The following is a 27272-nucleotide window of genomic DNA, read 5'->3' as shown; positions in this document are numbered from 1 at the left end:
GCATGCCCCACAAGAATCATGCCCTACACAGCATTGGGCAGCCACCATTAGCCCAACATTGGAATGGAAATCAGGACTAAATATTTAATAGAACAGCAGTGGCTGGGGTAAGTTTCTATTAAGGTTTGAATTTTGCAGGCCCAGAGAGTCTGTGTTTAGGGGAGACCCAGGGAAAAAAGACTTACAATATGGAATTTACAGACCAACCTGAATTCCAGAACTTTGAGGTACTTTCTGAGCATACGAAACACTTAGGCCTTGGGTAATTTGCCCTTTTTTTTGCTGTCGGAATAAGCTTTGTGTCCTAGCCAGTCTCTGCAGTAATTCACATTGACCACAACACCACCTCCTAGCGAGGCCAGAGCTGATTAACTGCAGGCTGCCCTACCACTGGACTCAGCCATGTAACCACTCGAGGCACTCCTGTAGATGGCTCTGATTAGCCCCTACTCAAGAATTACACAGGCTGTGTTTCGGCTGCCAGCATATTCAGATCCTGGAAACGTACCATTTGCACATCAGGAATAAAGAACTGACCTTACCAGCAAGGTTAGCAGATGAAACGGGGTCCTTGCAGGCTAAACCTTCCTTTCTAAGGTTCCCTTGATAAATCACACTAACCAGGTAGGGGGAAGAAAAAGCCTGCTTAAATGCTGATAAGTAAATTCAAAAGCATCCTTAGTAGGGCTTTGAATCACTCTTATCTCTTCAAACAATATGAACTAGAAGTTATCACATTTGAAGTGTTTCATGTAACCCTTTTAACACTACCTCCAGCTACGACTTTAAAGGACACAGGAGTCAAACTGAAAAGGAATTTTAAACCAGGCATGTACAGTCAGCCCCTCAAGTCAAACCAACGTAATCCTACGCCGAGAATAGGCGCCGGACTTGTTGGAGCAGTAATGTAGGATACGCATGTCCGGCTTCCTTTTAAACATCCTTAATGGTTGCTCTAACTGCGTAAGCGGCGTGAAACCATTCCGCCGACACCAACTTGGGAAGCGGCTCATTTCCTCCACTTGATGTCCCTCAGAATTGTGGTGATTAAATCATGAGATTTTTTTGTAATGACGTTAGCAGACCACAGGTCGGAGGCTTTCAGCTATTCAGAAATTAAGTGCTGGTATTGTTCAACCTGCGGGGAAAATACTTCTGGAGTGTCAGCCCACGGTCTTGCTGGTATGTCGGGGTGCGGGGAGAAATGAACCAGAGCTGCTGCTGTATTGGCTTATGAGGAATGATGTGGAAGAGTTCGTTGCCTTAGCCACCGCAGACCATAAGACAGATCGCAGTGACTGGCTGTGGCTACTTTTGCAGCCTGTAGGTTTAGGACCGTCAGGCATGCTCTGATGTGTAGGCTACATTTCTGTCTACTCAACATTAGCCTGTTAATTGACACGACATTGCTCAACACTAGGACACTGAAACCTGCTTCCATAAAGCCAGCCTTCCCTTTGCTCACTGTGACCTACATGTGATGTAATGCTTCTCCTCTTCCTCCTAGGACACAATACAAATATAGAGGCTTTGTCCACCCCCCAAACAGCACTAGTTAAGTAGCACTGCTTACCCTTGATTCTTTGTGGCTGGATTTCGCCCCTCCGCCAGCCATGCCCTCGTACGTTGCAGGGAGAGCTAAGACTGTTGCAAACTTCACAGCATAAGGTTGTTATTTGGATCCAGGAATAGAAAGACCAATAGTGACATTTGCTAAGTTTCTCCCTGGCAAATTTTGACAAGTCAGAGCCCTGGAAAGATAGGAGAAAAAAAAAATATCAATGTGCTCCTATGCTACCTACAACGACTGCTTTGCTGCGAGTGGACATCAAGATTTATTCATCCACGCTACATGCATTTTGTAAGACAAAGTCAATGCTCACCTGGGCACAGATATTTTATAAACCCAAGAAAAATGTTATATTTTCTACAGGGGACAATAACTCTCCTCCACCCACTGATCAAGAGGGCCACAACTGGACGGTGGCCAGCGAAGGATCACGATGCAACATGTTGATAAGTTTCAGCACTGGCATTTCCGTATTGTTATGCAACGCACGGCTGCTCTCTTTTGTTGCTGTGGTGCTAGACAACTCTCAGGTGCCTAGTGCAAAGGAGATAAGGAGAGCGGGGCCAACTTATTTTTGAATCAGCTGAGCAATGGAGCTAATGGCTATTGCCTGGCTGCAACGTATTGTAAAGGTGAATCTTTGGAACACTCTGCTCAAGTTTACTTAAAGCAAAGAACTGATCCATTTTCTAAATCCATATTGATTATAAGATCAGTTTGATGCAACTGAATCTATTCGTGTTTAACCAAAATATAAGTGCCTTTACCCTGTAACGAAGAGAATGAATATTCCATCGCCTGAATTTTCCATCAGCCTTCAGTATGAACTTGAAAAAAAGAAAATATTTTGCTTACTGGTAACTTTCTGTTCTTCGTGTTCCTTGATACTGGGGCGTAGAGTTTGGATCACGCCATCCTAGTGTTCCTAGCAAAATAAAATAAATCAACTCCACACAAAAGGAAAGGGATGTTTCATTCGTCATTAAAAATGCCTCTGAATTCAGTCCTGATAACAGGTCTGAACTCATTTAAAAATCAGCAGTAGCCCCACACACAAAAATAAAGTATTCGATTTTATTAAAATGCAAATCAATCAACTAATCTGTCTTTCAGGTAACAGTTCAATAGCAGGATCCGTGTCAATTAAAATAGTTTCCAATTTATTCTTTGCTGGAAGGAGGGTGGTATCCTGAATTCTAAAACCGCCTTGTATGATTATGTATTTTATACCATCTCTGCTGTCTCATACCCTTCATATGTTCTAGCTAATTAAGCGTATTTTCTCCAAATATTTTGGAGTAACTGATATTTCAGTGTCATGCAGGACAATGTCCCAATAGTGGGGGGAACCCGATACTTCCATAAATTCTGGCATACTGTCGTAGGTATAGAAAGCCAGTACTCATGTCTTTCATCCACCCGATTAGGTGACCACAAGTTAACAAATTACGTATAAAATACCCAGGGAGGTTATGTTATAACCAAAGCTGAAAGAGCTCCTGCTGAGATGTACTAGTTTATAACTGGCCTGATTTCCAGCAGTGCAGAGCTCCCAACAGCCGCCACTCAGGTAAAATCAGGCCACTTATTTAGGAAACTACACATAATATTTGGCCAGTGCTTTCACCCAACCCCCACTGGATGAGCATTCAGAAGTTCTAAAGAAGGGAACGCTTTTTATAATCCTTGTCTTATTACAGACAAACTTGAAAGCAACACACACACAGTTTTAAGTGATCGAATAAACATGCAAAAAAAAACATTACGTACCTTTACGTTTTTGTAGCAGTGCTTTGGAATTCCTCAAGATAAAAAGCACTATGCACATGTTATTAATTGTCCTTATTAATTTACCACTTACTACAGCAAGCCAAGGAACTGAGATAAGTTCTCAAATTCAGATGGAGAATATATCACTAGCTTTGCAATCGTCTTTGTTAGGATCACCTTGTCAATGCGTCAAGATGTGACTGATGATTCTATGCTTCTCTACCAATTAAAACAGGGGTGTGAGAGCCAGGACTCATCTCACCAACTGACCTTGTGTCAGTGGCCTCTTCATTTCTCAGTTAGTCCATCTGTGAAATGCTATAACAATGCTTACCTACCTTTAGGGGTGTCATGAGATTTAAGCAAAGTTTGCAGAACTCTTCAAGATCCTGACATGACAGATACTCTGTAAATGTAAACAAAATGAACCAAAAGAATACAGACTCCTTCGTTGTGCATTAAAATAAATAACAGGTTAAAGACTTTAAAAAAAAAAAAACATTGAAGAGAGTTGCTTAATTAAACTAGCATATATCCCTCAAATCCACATTCAGACACACCGGATGCATTCACTGCACTGACAAAACTTGGTTAGTCCATTTACAGGCTATTTTAATCAGATTATTGAAAGAACAAAACGGAGACAATGTAGTTAAACAAGTCAATGCAATGGCCGTCTTGTTATTATACTACAAACATACACACACATTATTTATGCAAGATAATCTTCATCTGAGATTGGTCACAGCAGGCTAATAAATCCCCCTTATGGGGATTTAATTTTCAGCTTTTGACCTTCTGATGAAAAAAAAAAAAAAACACAAGTGAATCATCTCCTCTTGCCAGATTTACGCCGGTGCTAACCTCTGTAGAAAGCGGGTCACTAGTGGAGAGAAAAGGAAGAGGCCTCAAAGAATCCTGATCAGCAAAAATAACGGCGTGCACCATCAATGCTGAACTGAAAATTCACAAACATTTTCCAATTGCAAAAATATCCCCGGTCATGTGCATGTGTTCAGCTGGGAGCCGTTCCATGACTGACCTTTTATGCATAATAAGCAGTCCTTTTGGAAGCCCAGGATTTGGACTCTCTGAAATTCAAGGTAACCACACATGGGGAGCACCTTTTTCTGGCCACATTAATGGCATTTTAGCCATCGTGGCTCAGACAATGCACAGCTGCAGCATTCTAAAATACTGCCGCAGAACCGTGCATTTCAAATGAAGGTCCAGGAAGTTGATTTAACACAAACGTAGGTCCCCATTCTGCAGTAGGATATGCTTAAACAGCCACCTTCGGAGCCCCACTAATCTCAGTGGGATTCTAGAAAGGCATAAGGGTCTACTCGTGCAGATAAGGTTGCAGGATCAGGGCCACACATACAAGATGATCAAAAAGGGAAGGGCATTGTATGTTCTTTAATTGGCATGGACAGATTCTAAACTGAATTGCAAAAAATATATGGGGGTGCCCCCTTGCCAGGGTACATTTCCTTCTTAACTCTGCTTTGTACTGCACAATTCAGCAATGGGGTCTGCATGAAATAAAATAATCCTCATCAAATTACAAGACATCCTAACAGACAAGACAAGACACACTTTGAGTGACCTTAAAAAGGAAGGGTGCTGGCGCTTCCCTGCACATGACATAATCCACTTCACTGCGGTCTTGAAATCTTGAAAGTTGTGGGCTACCACGTGGCTAGAAGCTCTCTCAATGAACCCTACTGCGGCCATCACTAAGTGAACCACAGGAGTAGAGCTGTGATCTACAAACTGCCCAGATGTGACAACGTGGCTGCAGGTTCCGGCAGCACCGAGGCAAGAGTCCAAATGCAAACGAAGGATCCCACTGGGCATTAGCCAAACGCAGAGAACAAAAGTAAGTGTCTGTGCATATGTTTTCCTTCTGCAAAGGCTTGATGCTAATTCTGCTTGGGTTCTTCGGGATGCGTGATTTTGCCAAACAACGATCGATAAAGCTCCGTCCTGGGGAAAAAAAAAAGGGGGGGGGGGGGGGGAGAGTAACTTTTCAAGGTCAAATTGGAAGCAAGAGGCAGGCAGCGCTACCATCCGCCGCTTCAAATGAAAAGGCCGTCGTATAATTAAAAATGCATTCAACAATCTTTATTAATACATACAAGTGTAGGGAAGAACTTGCGTGCGACCAATCACATGCAGTACAGAAATATGTAAATATTTCGGTGTGGCTGGATACCATCTCTCTAGGGAATGAGGTTTTCTATAAGTTTGCCCTTTACAGACAGCCTCTTCAAGTAAGAAAACAAGATTGAATATTTTAATAGGCTGTATGAGAATGCAATGCCATAAGGAGGATTCAATCAGACAGCCTATGTGGGGCTATAATTTAGTTTTCATACATTTCTTGGATTTGACGGTACTTGAAAAACAATGAAAATGACCCAGCAACAAGATTCCAATTAATATCACATATGCAGCAGTTCTGATAAGAGAAGCAAGTTTCCCTTTAAAAATCACCACATCACAGGCTGGTTTTCTTTCTTTATTTTTAAGCTTAAAACCTAAGTAGCCAGGGAAGGTAGATGGAGGGGGAGCGGAGGGAAGGCAAATTTATTTACAAACTTCAGCTGCAAAACAAAAATTCATGTGGTCATGGCAATCTAGAGAACCCTTAAGGAAAAAGCATCCAGACAGGGCTACATTTTGAGTTCCCGGTTGTACTCAAAGTAGAGAAGACACAGAGATACAGCAGATAAAACTCATAGAAGAGAAACTACCTCCTTGCCCGTGCTGCTAACATCATCTAGGATTATTAAAACAAAGAATTTTAAACAAGATCAGAGGTGACGATCACCTAAAACTCAGTCAGGCCAGGAACTGTTCAGCCATGATTTCACTGGGACATGGGATGGAGAGGGACCGTTTTCTGTCTAGTTAATTAATGAGAGATGGGACCAACATATGAAATTCAGACTGGTCTGAAATTTGGGCCCCTGTGTCTATTAAAAATGTAAGCTGTTTCCTAATAAATACTATGCACATGCATGTCGCACACTAGACTATTATGAATGATACATTTATACAGTAGACAGAGACTTTTATCGGCTGTAGAGGAAAGCACTTATCTGTATGCTCTATCCCCTTCATCTGATTTCTCCATTTAGACCGGAACTGCCTATATCTGTGTACACTTGCAGTTTTAGCACTAAGGGGCAGCAACCTTAATAGGGGCCTCTAGCTGCTACCGGAATACAGAGATGATTGTTAATACTGTGACACACGTACAGTGTGTATATAATTTTTTACACACACACACACACACACACACACACACACACACACAAGGACGTATTACATAAACAGCATTCCCAAACAGCCCTAAAGCATGGTTTGACATCACTTTCCTGAAGATAACAACTAACAAAACCACACAAGAAATGCACCTGCACTTTCACAGAGCAATACAAGGGAGAGGCGGGACACAGCCACTTACTGTAAGCTTTACGGAAATTTCTTGGCCACATTTCCCACACTGTCTGCATTAGAAACACCCAGGCAGATGAGATGTCTAACACTGGCCCAGGGCCTCTGGCTAGCATGCCAAATGTCCTCCACACAAGAGACCCAGACTCAGCACTGTTCCCTGCAACACTCAGGGAGCTGAAGAGCTAAATAGGCAATCAATTCAATCCCAAAAGGAAGGGAGCTTATTAAACTACATTTGGACAGATTTAACATTTTAAAACCCCCGTGTGTGGGACAGCACAGGAGGCCACCATCTTGGCTTCACTGCTAAGTGGAAACAATCAGAGGCAGGTGGCCATTTTGAAAACGGGCATATTTGCTACAGGCAATTTTATCTTCACTCCTATTGAAAATGATCAGAGACGGCTGCCATTTTGAAAAAGGTGAATTCGTTGGGGAATTTCCGGTACAAGAGCATTACGCATCAGCCAGCCTCTGCTAAAGAGGCAACTTTAAATTACGAAGAACAGCAGCAAACAATGGCCGTCCATCTTGAAACGCTATCTTCAAATGTAACCATTGCATGAGATTTCAGTCAGTTTTAACCATAGGGGAAACTGGGAGAACCAACATTATCTCATTAGTAAGATCATTCAGGACAAAAAGGTCAGATACATGGTGCTACATTTCTTAAGGACCCACTCTTGAAATCAATTTTAACTCATAAGCTAATTACCCAATTAACTGGAAAAGTCTCCGAAAATTCATTCTTTAGTCAGAATAAGTATTGCAATTTGGGGGAGGGAGGTGAAATAGCTGTATTTAGTGGTTGAATTCGTGCTTTCAGCGCAAAACTCAACTCAGCCTTAACTATGGAACTGCAACTGGAGCGTCTGACAGACAGGAAGAGAGAGAGAACGATGTAACCTATGATGCACTCAAAAAAATCCCCAAACTCTCTGAAAAAATGGAGCTGACATTTGAAAAAACTGGCAAACCCTGGACTAGAAGAAAGCAAGATGGCAGGGCTAGAATCCTGGGAAGACTCAACTGAAATGCAAGAGGTGCCAAAAACATGGCGCTAAGGGACAAACTGTGCCACGCACGCCCGTCAGACACAACCAAACGCAGTGAGGAGGAGCCAAGCTTTGTTTGTGATGCAGATTTGCAGCCCGCACGAGAGGGCGGCCGTGGGGAAGTTTAAGTTCTGGTGAGAAACAGCAGCAGTTTCGTAATGAACGACGGGAGAGGCGCAGCTTCTTCCGACGACAACGTGCCCCGGTCACTAGGTCAGAGAGAAATCAGCTGTTTTAAGTGTGAAAACTCAACACTGCATGTTAATAACACTGGGGGAGGATAAATAAAGAGCGCTGCGTTACTTTGGCTCTGCTACACTTTGCAACCTCCCTGCCCATTAACCGATAAGTACCACTGTCGTTTGCTGTTTCAATTTAAAAATTAGATAGCATAAAGCAGGCAGTTTTACTGACAAAAAGGACATTGTGACTTTAAGACTCCATCATTTGACTGGGTGGGGGGGGAAGAGGGGAAATGCAGCGAGCGATGCTATTTAGTCCTTCACAATCATAGCCTTCCACCCTTGCGTTGCTTGCTTGCGCCAGACCCCATCATTACCACTGAGCAAATGTTTCCACTTGTTCTGCAATATCAGTGAAATTCCTGGGCAGAAAGCAGCAGTTACTGTCCGCAGCAGGGTTCACATGTCAGGAGCGGAGAGGGAAATGCTGAAACCGGTGTTTCGATAGAACATCATTTCACACTCAGGTGGGCAAAGCTGACAAACATACGCCGGTTGCTCATGTCAAAGTAACTCGAAAGGCTGAGTGGTTTGGAACCTTTTAAGGAAACGTCACCGATTTCACTCCTTTCCTCCCTCCCTAACCCCCGACACAGCTCATTTTAAACACCAAGGAGGACTAATCATATTGCAGCAAATGGCCTCACAAAGATACATTCTAATGCCAAATGCACCCACTTTGCAGGCTTCCTACAGACAAGGCTCTTGAGGTCTCATGAAATAGAGAGGCATATGCACCGATTATTGCCCCACGAGAGCCCTGGGCCCTGTTATGTCCAGATGAAGGCTCTCCAGTCAGAGCGTAACTCCACTATGCACACCAGCAGATGCTCGTGTATTCACTTTCCCGTCCCGTGCATTCCAACTCCAGCACAGAGACCAGCGGAGAAGGCCTGATGAGCTGCAGCTGTTTTCCTGGGCTCACACCCACCAGGCACATATATTTTTACACTGGGGCTTACTGCCAATTCGGGCTCTTTGCTAAGATCCAGTCTTGTGTTCTTCAGGAGATTCTCCCAGTTGTGTTCTGTTGCGTTTTTTGGGTTTTTTTGTTACTAGGACACATCACACTCATTGACAATAGGACAAGCCACCATCAGATGGCATTCCAGGAAAACGTTTACTCAGTCATTACTTCTAAATCATATGCTCAGCACCGGAGATACCAGACTTAAGATACCAGACATCAGACTTTTAGATGGTGCCATGTGATCAGTCCCAAAGACGTCTAATTCAATGCTGTCCCTCAGTAGACTTATATCCAGCAGCTTACACACATTCTCATTCTGCTCTTCGGCACGTTGCTGATCTTTTTTATCCATAATCCACATAATAGTTAAGGGTACAAAGCCAGCCAGTTAACTCATTTTCCAACACATGTATCATCAGCCAAAACAGATCCCAACAGAACATACCCCATAGACCTGGGGTAGCACATTTGGGGGGGGGGGGGCCTTCAGCACTAAAACAGAAGTAGTCCAATCCGCAGCGTTGACTCTGCTTGCAAACAGAGTAGAAAGTTGCTGCCAAACTTTCTGAGAGCCAAGGAAATTTTGCAGAATATTGTTTCCTCTGAATTGAAGAGGGTTATTAAACTCTCGCAGGCATCTAGATAGGTCTATGTGGGTCATAGCTCCAGTATCTAAGTGCCTCACAGTCATTAAGATATTTATGCTCACGGTACCTTTGTGAATTAGGGAAGTATTCTCTCCATTTTACAGATGGGGAAGCGAAAGAGCGAGGGACTGACATCCAAAATGACAGAGGGAGCCTGTGGCAGATGCAGGATTGGAAACCAAGTCTCCCAAGTCCCAGTCCCGAGCCTTTCTCACAAGGCTGCTCTTCTGCTATTGTACATTGTGGGTTCCATGCACCTGGTGCAGAAGAGGGTCGTTATACAGACAGGGGAATCACAAACCCTTTCAGCAGAACGTGGGTTGGCAACATGGGGGACATGAGGCCCCTTTCATTAGGGTTAGATGGGAGGAAAGTACCACTAAGATCACAGGACGCGAAAGGCTGAGAATCCCCGCAGAAGGGCATATAGGATCAGATCAAACAGGAAATAGGGACTCCAAGTGCCTTGCGAAAGAGAGTTCTGGACGTAGGAATGATCCAAAACAGATTCCCCCAAGATGCAGTTAGCCCTGTTTGGGAGCCATCACACTATTACAAAAGCAAATTCAGCGAAGTACCTACCTCCCCACCTACCAAAAACCACATCACATTTAAGATGAGCACACAAATCAACAGAAGCCAGCCCATCCATGCCCCTGCTGGGCTCTCATCAGCCACTCACACTGCAACAGCCACAGAAGAATGCGCCAACATCCTCAGGACATTCAGTGGCACAGCAGGTGCGACCTACCTGCCTGCACCTGGCAGCCAAGCAGTGAAAAAGGCTGATGGCTCGTGCTAAGGACACTGTGCCTGCTTTGAATTTCAAGCCTCTGGACTTGGTTGGTTTTTGAATGCACAAACACAGGCCCAAAAAACCAGGGCTAAGTCAAGTTACACCTTTCAGGCCAAACTCAGCTCAACAGAGGAGCACTTTGAAATTTAAAGTCACTGCCCTGCCCCCTCTCCCCTGCACCCAGTTAGTTCTTTCCCCCATTCCCCAGTGCTGTAATGAAATTTAAACAGAACACACATACACTCTCTCTCTCTCTCTGGACAACCCCACCAAAAAAGAAAATATGAAGGTAACTACTAGCTTGAACATTTGCTATCAGCCTGGGTTGTGGCCCTTTCTCTCCAGTGGGGCACTGATCTCTCAAGGCTTCTCCTATTTTTGTTTGGTTACCTGGTTTACTCCGAGGGTAGGGGAGTTCAGGAATCCGCGTTCCATTGACACGGACCTCAGGGACCAAAATTAGCAAAATCATTTTTAAAGCAAGCAAGGCCAATAGGGGCGTTAAAAGTACCAATGCATCTTCCTCAGTTGTGTGACGCTGCCTGAACACAGACAGAGAAGCTCCAACATTCAGAACACCAAGTCCCGCAAGGCACAGCATAGGGATAACTTGCAGTACGGTCCTGCCACACCATCCAGACTGCTCTGCTGTGTTGCACCCTCGCTCATAAGAGTGGGTGACAACAAGCCCTTTCGGCTCGCAGGCCTGGGCCTGCATGTTCCATACCGAAGTCAAAATTCTAGCAGGGCTACCTGAAAATTCCAGGTGTGAAACAACTACCAGCCAGCTTTGAGAACTGCCTGCTGCTAGTACCGAGATTACACCGTGCAGAGAGAGGTTATTTGCAAATGGGAAGGGAGGAGGGGGTTGTACGAAATGTTTAAGCCAGCCAAAAAATGCCAATTTATTATTGCTGCTGCATAGGCTACCTTTCCCCTGCAGCATCTCCCCTCTGCAGGATTTCACCATGCAGAGAGTAAAACTCATCAATCCTTCAGGTTTAACCTTGTCTCTGTTTCAATTCACTGGGGTAAGTGTGGGTTTTAATACTTTCAGGCCCCTGAAGGCTATGCATAATGAACTCGGATTTGGACTAAAAAACATAGAATTTCTCCCCCACACCCACATATATTAAAATCAGATTTGAGCCAGTGAGTCGAAACACCCCACCCCAAGTCAGTGCGGGAAAGGTGACTTTAGCACAAGAGGGTATTGGTATTAGCAATGTGCTGAGGAATAACCTAGACCGAGTAATTAATAGTGCTTACACCTGAGGTAGAGTGTGTGGAAGGAGCAGGTCGATACAGGGGTCTTCCTTGAATTAAAATTTAACTTACCCTTTATTGCAACCTACAAAAGCAAGTAATGAGCACTAACATTTTTATTTCTTTTAAACTGTCATTTAGCCTGTAGAGGGGATAATTACCTATTTCCACTGTAGTAACGTTTTATCACCCTTAGTGAGGCATTTTCTAATTTAATATTTTTACTGTATTATCATAAAACCTGTTTCTGGGGAAAAAATGATCACGATCCACACACCAATTTGCCATAAAACATGTGTGTGTAAGTACCTTGGCTTAATTATTTATGCATTTCTTCTGAGCCAACTCCAAAGAGTGAGAGCACGGGTATTAGACACATCCAGAAGGGTTTCATACCCTCCCCACAGCTCCCTAGCCTGACATGTCGAGTGTACACATGTGCGAACCTGTGTTTCATGTTACTCTTCATTCAGCATCCCTATCAACTTTAAAGAACCCAGTCTTCTAAGCAATTTGTACCACTTATGTGGCTGCAAGAGTGTGGTTTGTTTGGTGAGAAGAGAAAATAAAAGAGACAAAGGAATATCCCACAACAGTGGATTGTATGGGGAAAAAAAAACAATAACTTTGCAACTACGGTCATCCTAATTCAGCATACAGATGGGGGAGTTGTAGGGGTAGCATTCCCTGTAGGGGTCAGAAACCAGTGGCTTGCTCATTCTCCCATTCATATCATAGTGAAGAGCCACGGAAACACTCACTGCTCCTCAAGACACTCTAAGTATCATTATGCCCCATTTTGCCCAAGGCCACAACAGGATTAGAACGCAGAATCTCCTCCCAACCCTGTGCTCATTCCACCAGGCCACACGGCCATATTGATGCAAACAGATTATAAAACAGCTAGAGTTGCTTGAAATCACCAAGTTATATTCTTTAGAGCAGTGGTTTTCAACCAGTGGTCTATGGACTCCGGGGAATCCGCAGACTATGCCTAAAGATTTCCAAAGGGGTCCGCATCTCCATTCGCAATTTGTTAGGGTCTGCAAATGAAAAAGGGTTGAAAAACACTGCTTTTGATTAAAAGCATAAATCTTTTTATTTTAAAATAAAACCTACAAACACATCCTCGTCATATGCTTGCCCTCCCCCTAGTTGCGAATGAATTAGCAGACACGTTTTGCCAACCTCAAAATTCCTACCATCAACACAGTATTTGTAATGGCTGTTTACATGCCAAGTCTTTTATACATGCAATGTACACACACTAGGATAGAATGCCCTTAATGAACATTAATTACAAAAACATGTCTAATAAATATGAAAACTAGAGTCCAAAATTTCAAAAAGATCCCCGCATAAACTACTTTTCCCGTTTCCTGTTGTATTATTATTCAACAAAAGAGTTGGCCAGCAAAAAAAAAGGACTAACATGATAATATTATTTAATTTAATATATAAATATAATTATAATCATGCTATTAATTTTTAGAAAATATAGATGTGAAATAAACCAACCCTCATAACCTGAAGTGAATTCAACGCATAGGTGAAAGCAACCCCTCGAAAAACGTAAATGGATACTTGAGTGATGTTGTTTGAATATTAATTTCTTTTTTTAAATTGCTTATATGTCTGACTACATAAAGAATGCCCTTCATTGCCATAATTTCGGCTACAGAATAAAAATGTGTCTCTCAATGAGGAGATCTCGTGAAACGTCCAACAATCTATGATTAACATCAAAGTAATGAAGCCAATGGAAGTCTAACTAGCAAGTATATTGTATCTGCTGCATAAATTATATGAATGATGTCCTACAGCTAAGGTAGCCAACACATAATTATTTTCTACGTAGCAAACACGGAAGCTGCAATAAACCAGCAACTACACAACATGCAAACACACATCTGGCCAGATGACACTGCACCATCCAGTTACACAATGCTGTGGGAAGGAACACCTTTTATCTTCCCTTTAGAATCACGCAAGCTAAACAATAATACTATTTCACGTGGTCAATACTGTCACAAACCTTCAGGTGTCAGGATTCCACTCCACTCACAGTCCATGTGATGGGCTTATTTTTTTTACTTTGCTCATTAAGGAAAGGGGAAAGTCTGTGGCTTTACATGAAAATAAAAGGATTCTTTACTACTATAGAAAACCACTAGCCTTCCATTTGGCTGGAATGCTGCTGAATGGTAGGGCAGTGATGGCAAAGAAAGGAGAATCTCATATTGCTTAAAAGGCAAGAGGGGTTTTCACCGTGTTTCTGGAGCTATATTAATGTAGCAATGCTAAATGTATCACTCCCTCATTGTGTAAAGTTGTTGTAAAAATATTCCTTGATATATTTACCTCCCATTTTCCTACATTCCTCACCCACACAGTCCTATTTAGGATAGGTCCAAGCAAGAGTCTGTGTTCAAATTAACGGTATCTATCGAGATTCCAGTGATGGGCTCTACTGGGAACAATGAATTATTAACCCAAAAAAACGGGGGAAATAGCAGTGTGAAAACCATTTAGAGAGAGAGAGAGCGCGCGTGCAACCTCTACCAAAACTAGAAGTCATCTGCAGATCAGATAGTCATTTATTCCCCTGGAAAACTTTTTGTCTGTTTCCAGTAATCTTTCGCCCACAGGAGCACAAATCAGATTACAAGCTCCCTGACAGGTAGGGCAGATAGCCAGTGAGACAAAGGAAGCAAGTGCCTTTATTTATTTCTATTAAAAGGTTTTACCCTAAATCAGCATATGCAGGATTGGAGTCAGCTCAGTATTTCCACAGTGGCAAGTTAATTTTGGATGAATGTGCCCAGCAGAATAAGCGGCAGAGACCTGCTCAGTGTTCACCAGACTAGCATTAAATTACCAGTGTCTTTTAAAACAAGTAACTCAGAATATTGTGCAGTTAATTCCCACACGGCCAGGTCCCTGCTGTCAGACTTACATGCAACTCCCTGCTCCTCCAGTTTAGGAAGTGTCTGGCCACAGGGTGGCACTGTCTGACTCATTTCCCCACCAAAGTCATGAACACGGAGGAGTGCAAAACTCAGGCTATAAATTACCCAGCAAGACAGCTATCCTCACCATGCTCGGTGCTTGAAGGAGATTCAGAAAGGTCTGTTTCAATTCCCTCTCTCTCGGTCAGGTCAGGATTGGGTCCTTCAAGCCAGTGCAAATGCTTTTAGCCCCACAGCTTTAAATTACGAAAGATGACATATGACCTCTGGCTTGTCTCATGAGACCAGGCACAAGATTTATAAATATTTAAGAAAGCCAGTTCTAGCCCTAAACAAAGGGACTCTGCACACCTCGCAGAGGATGGATATAGGGAGGGGAAGAATAAAGGCACATGGAAGGATTGTTTCTCAAGGGATTTTCCCCTCCCCGCACTCAAGCCAGGCATGGGTTCAAACCTATCCCCACACACTTGCCTAATCCAGCTTTTTCTCCCTTATTCTATCTTGCACTTTTATGGCCATTGAGATAATCCTCTACCTGCCCTCAATGCTTGAGAGCAAGAAACTGGGCACAGTGAGAACCTCCCCTCATTTTGGTTTGTCTACCGTTTGCATTTGCATGACAGCTTTAGGTACCACTGCGATGAGCACTAGACAGATACCTAAAGATAAAGTAGGTGGGAGCACCAGAAACGTGGATGCAGATGAGTAGTTGTGGAAGCAACGAGATATGGGGAGATGGAGAAACCTCTGATGTACTCCATCACCATCACAGGCAGTTGCAATTCCCATCATAAATTTTAAAAATTTTACCTCTCTGATCTCCTTTCTTTTTTTAACCACTTTTTGAGCAGATTAGTCACTGTAACACCATATGTGTACATACACAAAACACAAGGAGGGAAATTTTCTTTGTGTACTTTAATACTCCATGTTCCTGGGATGATTTCCCTCTTTCACAGCTTGACTGTTTTATAATAGATTTGATGCAAGAGAAGACAAAAATTGTCTCACAAAGGAGATCTTCCAATCTCACAAATCATTTTGCTGCTCTTAACAGTTTTTTTCCCCCTTAAAAAGGAAATTTCCATAACTCAGGAGTTTGTTTCCTTGCTAAATATGTTGAATATTAAACATAAGGGCTTGATGATTCCAGAAAACTGGCATTAGCCAGGGTCGCATTTTCTGTTTCATGACTGCCAGCTTTGAAAAGATGAAGCTCCTTGTTCAAATACCAACCCCTTTAACAACTATAGTTTAAAAGCCATGGATGCTTAACTGCTTATACATGAATCAATTTCTGAAGAGTGAACTACTGGTAAAAAAAAAAAAATTGCCCACCAAACAAAATGATGCACAGGAGCTGTGGGAAGAGCATCCCAGGAGCCCCGATGCCTCAGTGCAAACAGTTGAGTTGAACGGTTTGTGTTTCACAGGAGGACATGCGCCTTGCTGGAGCTCCAAACAATTCAGAAGCAGCTGAAGGTCTATTGCTAGGCCACCACCAGACTCTGTCGCAAGCCCTCAACCATGAATCGGCCAGGTTGAGACAGCTGCAAGGGTGTTGGAGTGACAGTTCCCCGCCAATATTTACAATAGATGACCCTGGCAATGTCAACAAGCCCCAGGAAGGGGGTCTCTTCCTAGAAGCTACAGTGTAACCGTTACAGGGCTTAACCCTTCCCCCGGGATAATTTAGGAAACAGAGCTCATTCGCAAGCCAGCAGAATTTTTTCCCCCCAGAGGGAGGGGTGGAGAGGGAAATATTCAAATGGATTACCCTGGATGTTAGCATTAATCAATGAGAGTCACAGGATTAAACCTACGAAGAGTGGGCCAAATTTTCCTCTTGGTTATGCCTACGTAAATCTGGAATAATTCCACTGAAGTCAGTAGGGTTCCTCTGGATTTACACATATGCAAGAGAGAAGCCTCTGACTCACTAGTTCCAGAAAGCATCACTTTGGTTTATCTTATTTATTTTAGTAAATTCTGTGTTCATGAAAGGTGCCGGATTGACAGCCCGAGAGCCCAAATTCCTCCCTTAATCCAGCCTCTTGGGGGTTTAATACCAGAGTGTGCCGAGTAAAGGCTGGTATCTCATGAACTTTTTTTTTTTTAAACTCTTATGTACTGGAAGTAAATTAATTCTTTAATGCCAGGATTCCCTACTACGCGCCCCCCACCACTCGCAGTGAGATGCGCTGTGACCGACAGAGCAATCACACTAACTTCAAAGGTAAGGAATGCGGATGAGGAAGAACATGTCACCCAGGTCAAACCCAAGCAAAACAGTCTAAGTCAGTACCTCCCTGGCAGCCAATCTCCAGCTTTTTTCAACATACTGGCAAGGACTGGTGCTAGAACGGCCTTCTCACTGTCAACTGGGTTTGTACCCATGACCGTACATTTGATCCTGCATTACACAGGCTACAGGACTTTCATGAATCAAGTCCCGCTTCAAGCCCAGTCGCTCTGGTAGAACTAGAGCGTATGTTTTAGAAAAAAATCCAGTGACGATTTTAAAATTGCCAGTAGTAACAAGTCTACCACGACGCTTTCAGGAGACAAAGCGCGAGACTGTTGGCACACGTATGAGAAAGCGCGCCCTGATTCTTTTGTAATTAAGAACAGCGCAATGAAAGATAACTGGGTTTCTCCACGTTACGCCAATCTCAAACTGCACGGGAAAAAATATTCAGTGAACGCCATTCCTGGGTCTATTAAGGTGACAAAATAGTTACCTTTCGATGTGCACAACTGTAGAGCAATAAGACTTGTTAAAAGAGTTCTTAGATAGACGTACAACCAGGCAACCATGTGTCTATAATTGCATACATGCCCAAGCACGCCATGTATAACACATGCATTGTGTGTGGTTGTGGTCCCTGTGAATATATTGTACACATGTACACACACACACACACGAGTATATACACACCAACCACATGTAATACATATATTATACATATACAGCTGTCCACCACCACCACACAAATTTGTCCAGATCACAGCAAGGATACAACAAAAATAAGGATCAGGTGTTTTCATAAATTCTGCAGTCTAGAAAGATTTTTCATGTTGCTGTTTTATATAGTCACTAGGTATCATCGACAATGGCCTTGGACCAAAATCCCAGCTCCCTCCCTTTCTAAATGCTGGGAAAATCCAGGCCCTGATGCACACTTAGGGTCTCCTGCCCATCTCTATATGGGCAGATGATTCGAACACCAAAAGGTCCCAATTCTGCTTGCACTGAAACCAATGGAAGTTCTCCCACGGACTTTACTGGGCAGAGGCACCGTGTGATTTCAAGGCCGTTAGGGAAGAGCTCATTAGTGCATGAAGGGAGCAAGCCACCAATTATAACAGTAAATTTGCATACTACATCTGTACTGGTTACCATGCTGCAAGGGTTGGCTTGGACCTTTCTCATTGTGAGGAAAAAAATCTGTCCAGGATTCATAGCAAACACATCCTTCTGATGACGCCATAGGGCAAGATATCACAGCTCAGCACTGACCAAAAGAACCATTTTTCAGCCTGATCCTACCCCTGCATCGCACACAAAAGAACTGCAGTAAGAAACAGGCCCATGAACAGCATCCGCTGAATTTTACTTTTCTAGCCATTTGGAAATTTGAGCGGTTGGAAGGAGATTCCATTATTCTGCTCTTTTTAAAAATACTGCATATTATACAGTCCTATGGGATAGGGGGCCTAGGGTCTTTGCTGGGATGAATCTGGGATGACTGAATTACTTTAACAGATTAATAGATGTTAAGGCTGAAAGGGGTCTCAGACCATCTACTCACACCTCCTACGTAACACAAGCCACTGAACCTCACTCGCTCACCCCTGCACTGAGCCCAATGACTTGTGCTGGACTAAAGCCTATCTTCCAGAAATGCATCCAGTCTTGACTTGAAACCTCAAGAGATGGAAAATCCACCTCTCCCCTTGGTAGTTTGTTCCAGTGGTTAATCGCCCTGACTGGTAAAAACTAGTGACTTATTTCTAATTTGAATTTGACTGGCTTCAGCTTCCAGCCATTGGTTCTTGTTAACTAGATTAAGCAGCCCTTGAGTACCTGCTAGTTCCTCCCCGGGGAACGCTAGATACCATAATCAAGTCTCCTCTTGATCTACTTTCCGATAAGCTCGACAGACTGAGCTCCTTAAGTCTCTCACTGCAAAACTTTTTAGAGGTGACTGTACATACGCACATGCTCCATGGATGTGGACACGACAAGCAGACTCCTATCTTTCACAGCCCAGTTGTAAAACATGTAAGAGTTTTCTTACAAAAGTCATCCGACATATGTGAAGGGAAGGGTGATCTTCGGGGTCAGGCACCGGACTGGAACTCAGCACCTGTGGACTCTATTCCTGACTCTGCCAAGGACTTCCTGGGCAAGGGTGGCTTACGGGCAAATTTTCAAAAGCACCTAAGAGATTTAGGAGCACAAGACCCATAGATTTCCAATGAGACTTGTATTCCTAAATCTCTGAGCATTTTTGAAAATCTCTCCCATCACCGATCTGTGTCTCTCTTTCCATAAATGTCTCCCAACCTCGGGGGGTGCTGTGAAGGTTAATATAATTTGGTTTCTAATAATGGGGTTCTCGGATGGAAAGGGCTACAGAAGTGCTATTAAGGGCATTAAAATAAGCTCCATCAATATCAGTTTCATTGCTTAGGGAGCAGGGGAAGCAGGAAACCGCACTGCACCCTGTGCCATCACCTCTTCTCTCTACACATGGTGCAAATTAATACTTCCAGCAGAAGGCCATGTGAGGGCCTGAATGGAGGCTGAGGATGCCTGCACTACAAGAACACTACTTCCTACAGAAAGGGAGGGAAATCTCGCAGGCTCCAGAGGCCTGCAGGCGGAAACACTCTTATTTTACATATAATTATATTTATGTATTTTAGATCTGCTGTATAGTTAGGCTCAATCATCAGAGATGGAAGAGTGTCATGGGCCCCCTCTACATTAGAGGTAGAGCCATACTCCTGTAACCAGGCCACGGCACACTCCAACTGGCTGGATCCCCACACATGCGGTCCACGGAGCACCTTTTTGCATATCATGACTACACTGGTGCATCCTCACTCACCACACAGTGCCTGTCTGTTTCAGTGCAGTCTTCCCCCCATACCAGGGCAACACGTGCATGCAAGAAATACACACATATGGGCAATGCACCGGGGATACACTGCACAGAGCGCTGGGAGAAGGGCAGATCAGCTAATCCCGTTACACAGACATAGCTGGGGGCACTTGTCTACACAGCCCAATGGTATTACAGCCTTAACAAGACGACAACGAGCAAGGAGACATGTGGCATAACTACCCACAGCGTGTTAACTACGCTATGTGATGACACAGACCAAGTCACTAACTGGGCACAAACTTTGCTAAAAGTTATATCATCTCAGTGGGGTCTCAGCTCCCTTAAGAGAAGGAAGTTTTCCCACCAGAGGAAATATTTCATGGAAAGTTCTACAGTGATAGAATCCCATTACATTTCTACATGCATGTTCTTCACACAAATCCACCTCACGGCCAGTGCAAAGTTTTGATTTGAAACAATGAAACACCTGCCCCTGTAAATAACCCATCCAAAAGCTAACACGTATGTCCCCTCCCCCGGGATGGTATAAATCCCTGCTCTGAATTTCCCTTTGCACTTGAGAGGGTGGTTGGTTTTTGCTTCTTCCTGACACGACGGCAGAAAAGCCTCCCTTTTTTTGCTTCCCATTTCTGTGCTGGGTGCCATCTTTAATGATGATGTATGGGTGCCCTTCCCTGCAGCACAGCTGAGGAGGGGGTCAAACATGTGACACCACCAGCATGGTGTATCAACAAGCGAATTATAAACCGTGCCAATCCGAGTTAATGCAAAGCTGTAATCCTCTTTAACAAGAGATCAAATCAGTGCCATGAGTTATGTTCATTCTGTAATCTGATAAGAAATAGAGTCAGCCTCTAATAAAAGAGTAATGAGAGCCCTTAATGATGCTGTTAAAAGGAAGCACCAGTTAAAATACTGCTCTTGTTCCAACGGATTAGATCAATGTTGCATATTTGCCCAGTCTCGTTTCACCTGTCAGAACAGCCTGTCTTCTCGGGAGATAAGAGGGTTTGGGCCAAACATCTATATCTTTAAGGAACTCCTTTGTGCAAGTTTTCAAACTTCCAGCAGGGATATAATAATGTTGTTACGTGACTAGGACAGTATCATTATGAGAAACACTGTGACAAGCTGCTTGTTTTTTGAGAATGTATGTATTATATCTACATGAAACACACACCCACATACCATACCCCACGACCCTCGGATAACTATACTAATAAAAATGCACAATATAAACAATCATACTAATCAAGGGCCCAATCCTGGAAATGTTTACTCTTGAGGGTAGCGCTTACTGCGGTGACTAGATCAGTTCCAGGATGGGGCCTATTATCAACAACTTTGTGCGGTCACCCCTAACAAAAACCACAACTCATTTCCATACAGATAGGTAAGCTCCTCCAGGCCTGGATTTGTAACCTCTATTCTTCTGTAAAGGGACAATTCCCTACCTTTCAGTGGGAACTTTCAGTGGGAGCTGGGTGCCTAACCGCTTAGGGCCCTTGAAGGGGAAGAATGGCCCAGTGCTTAGGGCACTAGCCTGGGATTTGGGAGGCCTGGGTTCAATTCCTTGCTCTGCCATGGACCTCCTGTGTGACCTTGGGCAAGTCACTTAGCCATTCTGTCTCTCTGTTCCCCATCTGTACAATGAGGATTTATAACACTTCCCTATCTTAAAGGGGTGTGGTGATGACACTACAGATAGGTGTACAAATCCCAATGTGAGGACACTATAAATAAATTTAAATCTTAAATCTAAATCTATACACACACGCATTCCCTAAAATAGCTATAAAATCACCTTTCCAATATATACTTTAAAATAATAGCAAAGGGGATATAAATATCGAAGGTTGGAGGCCAGCCGCGTACCATACATTACAACATAATATATGTGAATACGAGGTTAAACAGCTATGCCCATGGTTTGGGTGCACGAAAAAGTGGCAAGCTGAAGATTAATTGCCTGCACAAATTCTATTATTCCAAGCAGCAGCGAGAATAAGAAGGAACGTGGCAGTGATGTTGACAAAGCACTTTAAGAGGCTGTATTGTATTTGTACATTTCTTTTCTAAAATTCAGGATTTAAAACAACATTCCATCTCGCTCTGGTGTTTACCACTTAGGAGTCACTGCTTATCCCTTTCCTTGCATGCTGGCCAGCAAGAGACGAGGGGCTTGTCTACATGAACAATTAGCTCACGGCACGCTGGGGTGCGAATCTACCCTGTACTAGCCTGCCATGCACTGCCTGTCCACACGGACTCTGGTAACGTACATTAACAGCTTGTTAATGTGCTTTCATCTAATCCCATTTCAAAGAGGCAGGGTAGATTCACATCCCAGCCTGCTGAGAACTAAACATTTGTGCAGACAGGCACAAGGTTATTTCTCTTCAAATGGATCTGTTCTTTGCCACTTTGTTCTTCAGCAAATTTGGCCAACAAGCACTGGGACCTGGATTCTTATTTACAGCAGGGTCTCTTTACACCATTCTAGATGGTCCCTTTACATGGCAAGTGGGTGTAAGCATTGTTCACATGTACATGTGAGCGTAAATCTGACATTTTAAGACCCTTTTACACTGTCAGAGTGGTGCCAAGTGGCCTGTGCATACATTTATCTATTTCAGGCCCTTATTACAGCCCCCACTCCTTAGCCCTCTAACCATTAATGCCTTCTTTAGGCTTAAAAACTTGTTTCTGGTTTAAACCTTTTCAGACTACAATATAGGGTGGTACAGGGTTTTATTTACTTTAGGGTCATGCCTCTGGACATCTGAGCAATTTAGTAATTCACACTTGCAAACAATAAAAATTACCTTTTACTACCTCGTGTTATCATTACTTTCCCATGTTCACGCACATAGGTGTCTTTCCCTTTTTAAATTCACCCACAGTTTAAATTGGATGCTACATTCCTCTCCTCCTCTGTTGTCTAACACTGCTGTGTGGTGCTAAAGATCTCTAGGGCATGTTTACTCTGCAAAAAAAAACAAAAACCCACACCTCAGAAGTGAGTCTCAGAGCCCAGGACTACAGACCTGGGCTCACACTACAGCACTAAAAATAGCAAGCCAGTGGGACAGCCTGGAATAGAGCCCAGGTCTCCCTCCCAGTCCAGCACCCACTACTAGGCTACACTGCCTCTGTGTAGATTTTGGAAGTATAATCTTGCATGTTGTAGAAGCATGTGTAGGTAAGACCCAGCTAGAATCCAATGGCACATTTGCTGGAAAACCCACTCTGGTAACTGTCTGGGGGTAAAAAGAAAAGGAGTACTTGTGGCACCTTAGAGACTAACCAATTTATTTGAGCATAAGCTTTCGTGAGCTACAGCTCACTTCATCGGATGCATACTGTGGAAAGTGTAGAAGATCTTATTATATACACATAAAGCATGAAAAAATACCTCCTCCCACCCCACTCTCCTGCTGGTAATAGCTTATCTAAAGTGATCACTCTCCTTACAATGTGTATGATAATCAAGTTGGGCCATTTCCAGCACAAATCCAGGTTTTCTCACACACACACACACACACCCCCACACACACAAACTCACTCTCCTGCTGGTAATAGTTAATCTAAAGTGACCACTCTCCTTACAATGTGTATGATAATCAAGTTGGGCCATTTCCAGCACAAATCCAGGGTTTAACAAGAACATCTGGGGGGGGGGGAGGGGGGTTGTGGCGTAGGAAAAAACAAGGGGAAATAGGCTACCTTGCATAATGACTAAGCCACTCCCAGTCTCTATTCGAGCCTAAGTTAATTGTATCCAATTTGCAAATGAATTCCAATTCAGCAGTTTCTAGCTGGAGTCTGGATTTGAAGTTTTTTTGTTGTAAAATAGCGACTTTCATGTCTGTAATCGCGTGACCAGAGAGATTGAAGTGTTCTCCGACTGGTTTATGAATGTTATAATTCTTGACATCTGATTTGTGTCCATTTACTCTTTTACGTAGAGACTGTCCAGTTTGACCAATGTACGTGGCAGAGGGGCATTGCTGGCACATGATGGCATATATCACATTGGTGGATGTGCAGGTGAACGAGCCTCTGATAGTGTGGCTGATGTTATGAGGCCCTGTGATGGTGTCCCCTGAATAGATATGTGGGCACAGTTGGCAACGGGCTTTGTTGCAAGGATAGGTTCCTGGGTTAGTGGTTCTGTTGTGTGGTATGTGGTTGCTGGTGAGTATTTGCTTCAGGTTGGGGGGCTGTCTGTAGGCAAGGACTGGCCTCTCTCCCAAGATTTGTGAGTGTGTTGGGTCATCCTTCAGGATAGGTTGTAGATCCTTAATAATGTGTTGGAGGGGTTTTAGTTGGGGGCTGAAGGTGACGGCTAGTGGCGTTCTGTTATTTTCTTTGTTAGGCCTGTCCTGTAGTAGGTGACTTCTGGGAACTCTAATGGCCCAACTCGATTATCATACACATTGTAAGGAGAGTGATCACTTTAGATAAGCTATTATCAGCAGGAGAGTGGGGTGAGAGGAGGTATTTTTTCATGCTTTATGTGTATATAATAGGATCTTCTACACTTTCCACGGTATGCATCCGATGAAGTGGGCTGTAGCTCACGAAAGCTTATGCTCAAATAAATTGGTTATTCTCTAAGGTGCCACAAGTCCTCCTTTTCTTTTTGCGAATACAGACTAACGCGGCTGTTACTCTGAAACCTGTCTGGGGGTAACACACGGACAAGCGAGCTGGAACATTCTGTATGACTAGAAACCCAGCTGAGTAAATTCAATGCCATTAAAAAGTACACCGGGCCCAAAGCGGATGATAAACTTAATGACAGACATAACTTCACGCAGCCAGGCAATGAGCAGCAGCAGCTGCTGCCCCCATTCCTGCCAGAGAAAGAACCTGTAAAACATGCAAGCAATGTAATAACCTGCTATAAGTGGTGAAAGCCCCCAGGAGATGCTTTCAGTAAACCAAATGTCAAACACTCTCCCCCACCACAATGATAACATAGACAACATCCTGTTAGCTGCAATAGGTTCTTAGGGTCAGCTGGACCCCCCTGCAGTTTATTTGGGAGCCAAGGTGCCTCTCTGAAAAGTAGTGGGGGCGGGTGGTGGAGGGCAGCAGCCCAGTAAAGCGTGCTGCAGTTCAGACAGGCTGTTGCTGCTCCCTGAACTGCTCTGTTCTCCAGGCTGCTCCCGTGCATTTAGCATTGGCGTGCGCTCTGCGTGGGGTTTCAGCTTGCAGGCTGCTCTGTGCAACTTTTGGAACAAACACAACTGCTGTACTCTGACAAAGTGGTGGCAAGGTCACCTCAGGGCTGAGCCAACGTGCTATGACAATTCCCAGGTTCTTATAATCAGCCTTTTTATTTATACTTATACACACACACACACAGGTAAATTGAGGTGTCTTTCATTGTGTGTGCATGGGGGGCTGTGCATGATTAATCTATAGGAGAATATATATCTCACACACACAAAATGGAAAACACCCCCAACCTCATTTAAAATTCTCAGTGCATAAGTCACAGCCAGTCAACTGGAGATAATACTGGGACAGAGAAATATTAGAATCTAGCATATTATTATGCACAAGATGAGTACCAACTCTTACGGGTTTCTTTTCCTACCATGCCACCCACTAATTACGCTAAAACAAAATAAATAAATTAAGACATGGGTAGTGAGAGAAGCACATTACAAGAAAGGCAGAAGAGGCTAGTTTAGGGACATGTTTATGCTGAGGCTGGATTTTTGCAATCTAAAAGCAAGAGGTGCTTCTTTTCCCACGATTATAGAAACACGTGGATTTTAACATCTCCTGCCTGGTTCCCTTTTGGGCCACCCCAAAAAGCAAAGCCCCCAGTCCCAGCATGATAAGCATATCTTTGCTGGTAGCTGAAACAGTAGCAGACTGAAACACTAATGGTGGCCTTCATCAACAGAAGTCTATAAGTGCACCTGTCCATCCAAACCCACACGCGTACATGTCTCCCCCAGCCCACCAGTTCATGCATGAACCTCTTCTCACCTTGAGCTACTTCTCACAAACCCATAGGTGAATGCATTTTTAAAAGGTCATCAGAAAAAATGGAGAATGCAAAATAACCTGTGAAAAGGAAGTAGCCGGCATTGCCCCGTGACAAGGTGAGTAACTTCCTAATAAATAGTCACGAAAGGGAGAATTTGCTGCTGCAACCTCAGCCTTTCCCCTAGAGTCATTAATGACAATAGAGCTTAAAAGTGAAAATAAACCAAGCATCTACCCTTGTCTTTACAGAAAAGCCACGAAGATGGAAGAAGTGGCAGCCCAAGTTCTAGGGAAACAGCCCTCTTCAGGCATACTATGTGGATCGGCGAATGGCAACGTTCAGCCTGTCCCTCTAACGCATTCCCTTTTATTGTAAGAGGTCAAGAGACTAACCAGGTTTTAGAATTTTTTTCCAGGCAGAATCGAGCAATGACAGAGCTTTGGCCAAAAGACTGTGATCTTTCCACCGTGCTACAAGGCCTGTCAGGGACATCAGTGCCTGTGTTACTCCCAAGCTATGTCACTGCCGGGGTCCCTGCCAGGGCCACCCAGAACCTTGAGCAGCATAGAATGAAGCCGGTAAGCCTTTCTGGGCAAGGTAGCAAGGCATGAGTGTGTCACTCCCATGCTGCCAGCTGGCTGACGGCAAACCTGTTGGTGAAACTGAAGATGCCAATTATGATCTACAAAGCAAAAAAGGACCCGCGGCCCACCAACTATTCACCTACCACAAGGACCTCTATTCCCTCTCTAAACCAACATAACCTGTCTGCCCCTGAAACATTCATGCTTAAACTTCAAGGGTGAGGCGTGAGGAAGATGGGAGCAGGAGGGTTTCACCCTGGGAACTCACTTCAGGCTGGCCACATCCAGAAAGTCTCGTGCAATGCATGACTCAGTTATGGTTTCGGAGGGCCAGGGAAGAACCTGAGACATGGAGATTTGAAACTCAACTGCTGCGCAGAGGCAGTAATTCTTCCTGGTCAGTACAGGGGACGCACATTGTTCTACACATTTCTTACCTGAAAACCTATTACCCAAAACTCTATTAGGTCTCCCATTGCGCATCACGTGCATAGAGAGAGCCTGCCTGTTTATCCAAACAGCCAGTCACACTGTTCAGAGAAATGGGGTCCTAATGTGTTCAAAACAGAGCAATATTCAACTTCTGTACCAGTTACCACAAAGCAGCCTTTTCCAGGTCACTACTGGCACCTATTGACACCTCTAGGGACCCCTGACCACTACACATTACTCCCACAACTCTATCCAAAAGGATCCTGACTAGGAACCGCACAAGCGTGATTGCCATATTCCAGACAGATGGACGTACAATGGGCATCTCTCTAACTGTTAAGATCAAATGCCTGTG

The 27272-nt window shown here is 43.8% G+C and overlaps 1 protein-coding gene across 9 annotated transcripts in view; it reads right to left on the bottom strand.

Annotated features, from left to right (window-relative positions):
- AATF (apoptosis antagonizing transcription factor) overlaps positions 1-27272 on the bottom strand; it is a 117499-nt gene that overhangs the window by 30584 nt on the left and 59643 nt on the right. For 4 of the 9 annotated variants that reach the window (XR_013348255.1, XR_013348256.1, XR_013348259.1 and 1 more), the window contains exons 12-13: positions 2426-5329; positions 1574-1751 (exon numbers count right to left, since the gene is read on the bottom strand). Coding sequence is in view for 2 of the 9 variants with exons in the window: in XM_077836631.1 (XP_077692757.1) it covers positions 5266-5329 (64 nt within the window). In the remaining 7 variants the exon portion in view is untranslated. Of the gene's footprint in view, positions 1-1573; positions 1752-2425; positions 5330-27272 lie in introns of those variants that run through there. The other 5 variants (XM_077836631.1, XM_077836630.1, XR_013348261.1 and 2 more) reach the window with 4 other exon arrangements.

This window comes from Eretmochelys imbricata, chromosome 17, assembly GCF_965152235.1.
Source record: "Eretmochelys imbricata isolate rEreImb1 chromosome 17, rEreImb1.hap1, whole genome shotgun sequence".
In the NCBI taxonomy this organism is placed as follows: domain Eukaryota; kingdom Metazoa; phylum Chordata; order Testudines; family Cheloniidae; genus Eretmochelys; species Eretmochelys imbricata.
The sequence above is the reverse complement of the archived record's forward strand: the minus strand, read 5'-3'. Positions and strand labels throughout refer to the sequence as shown.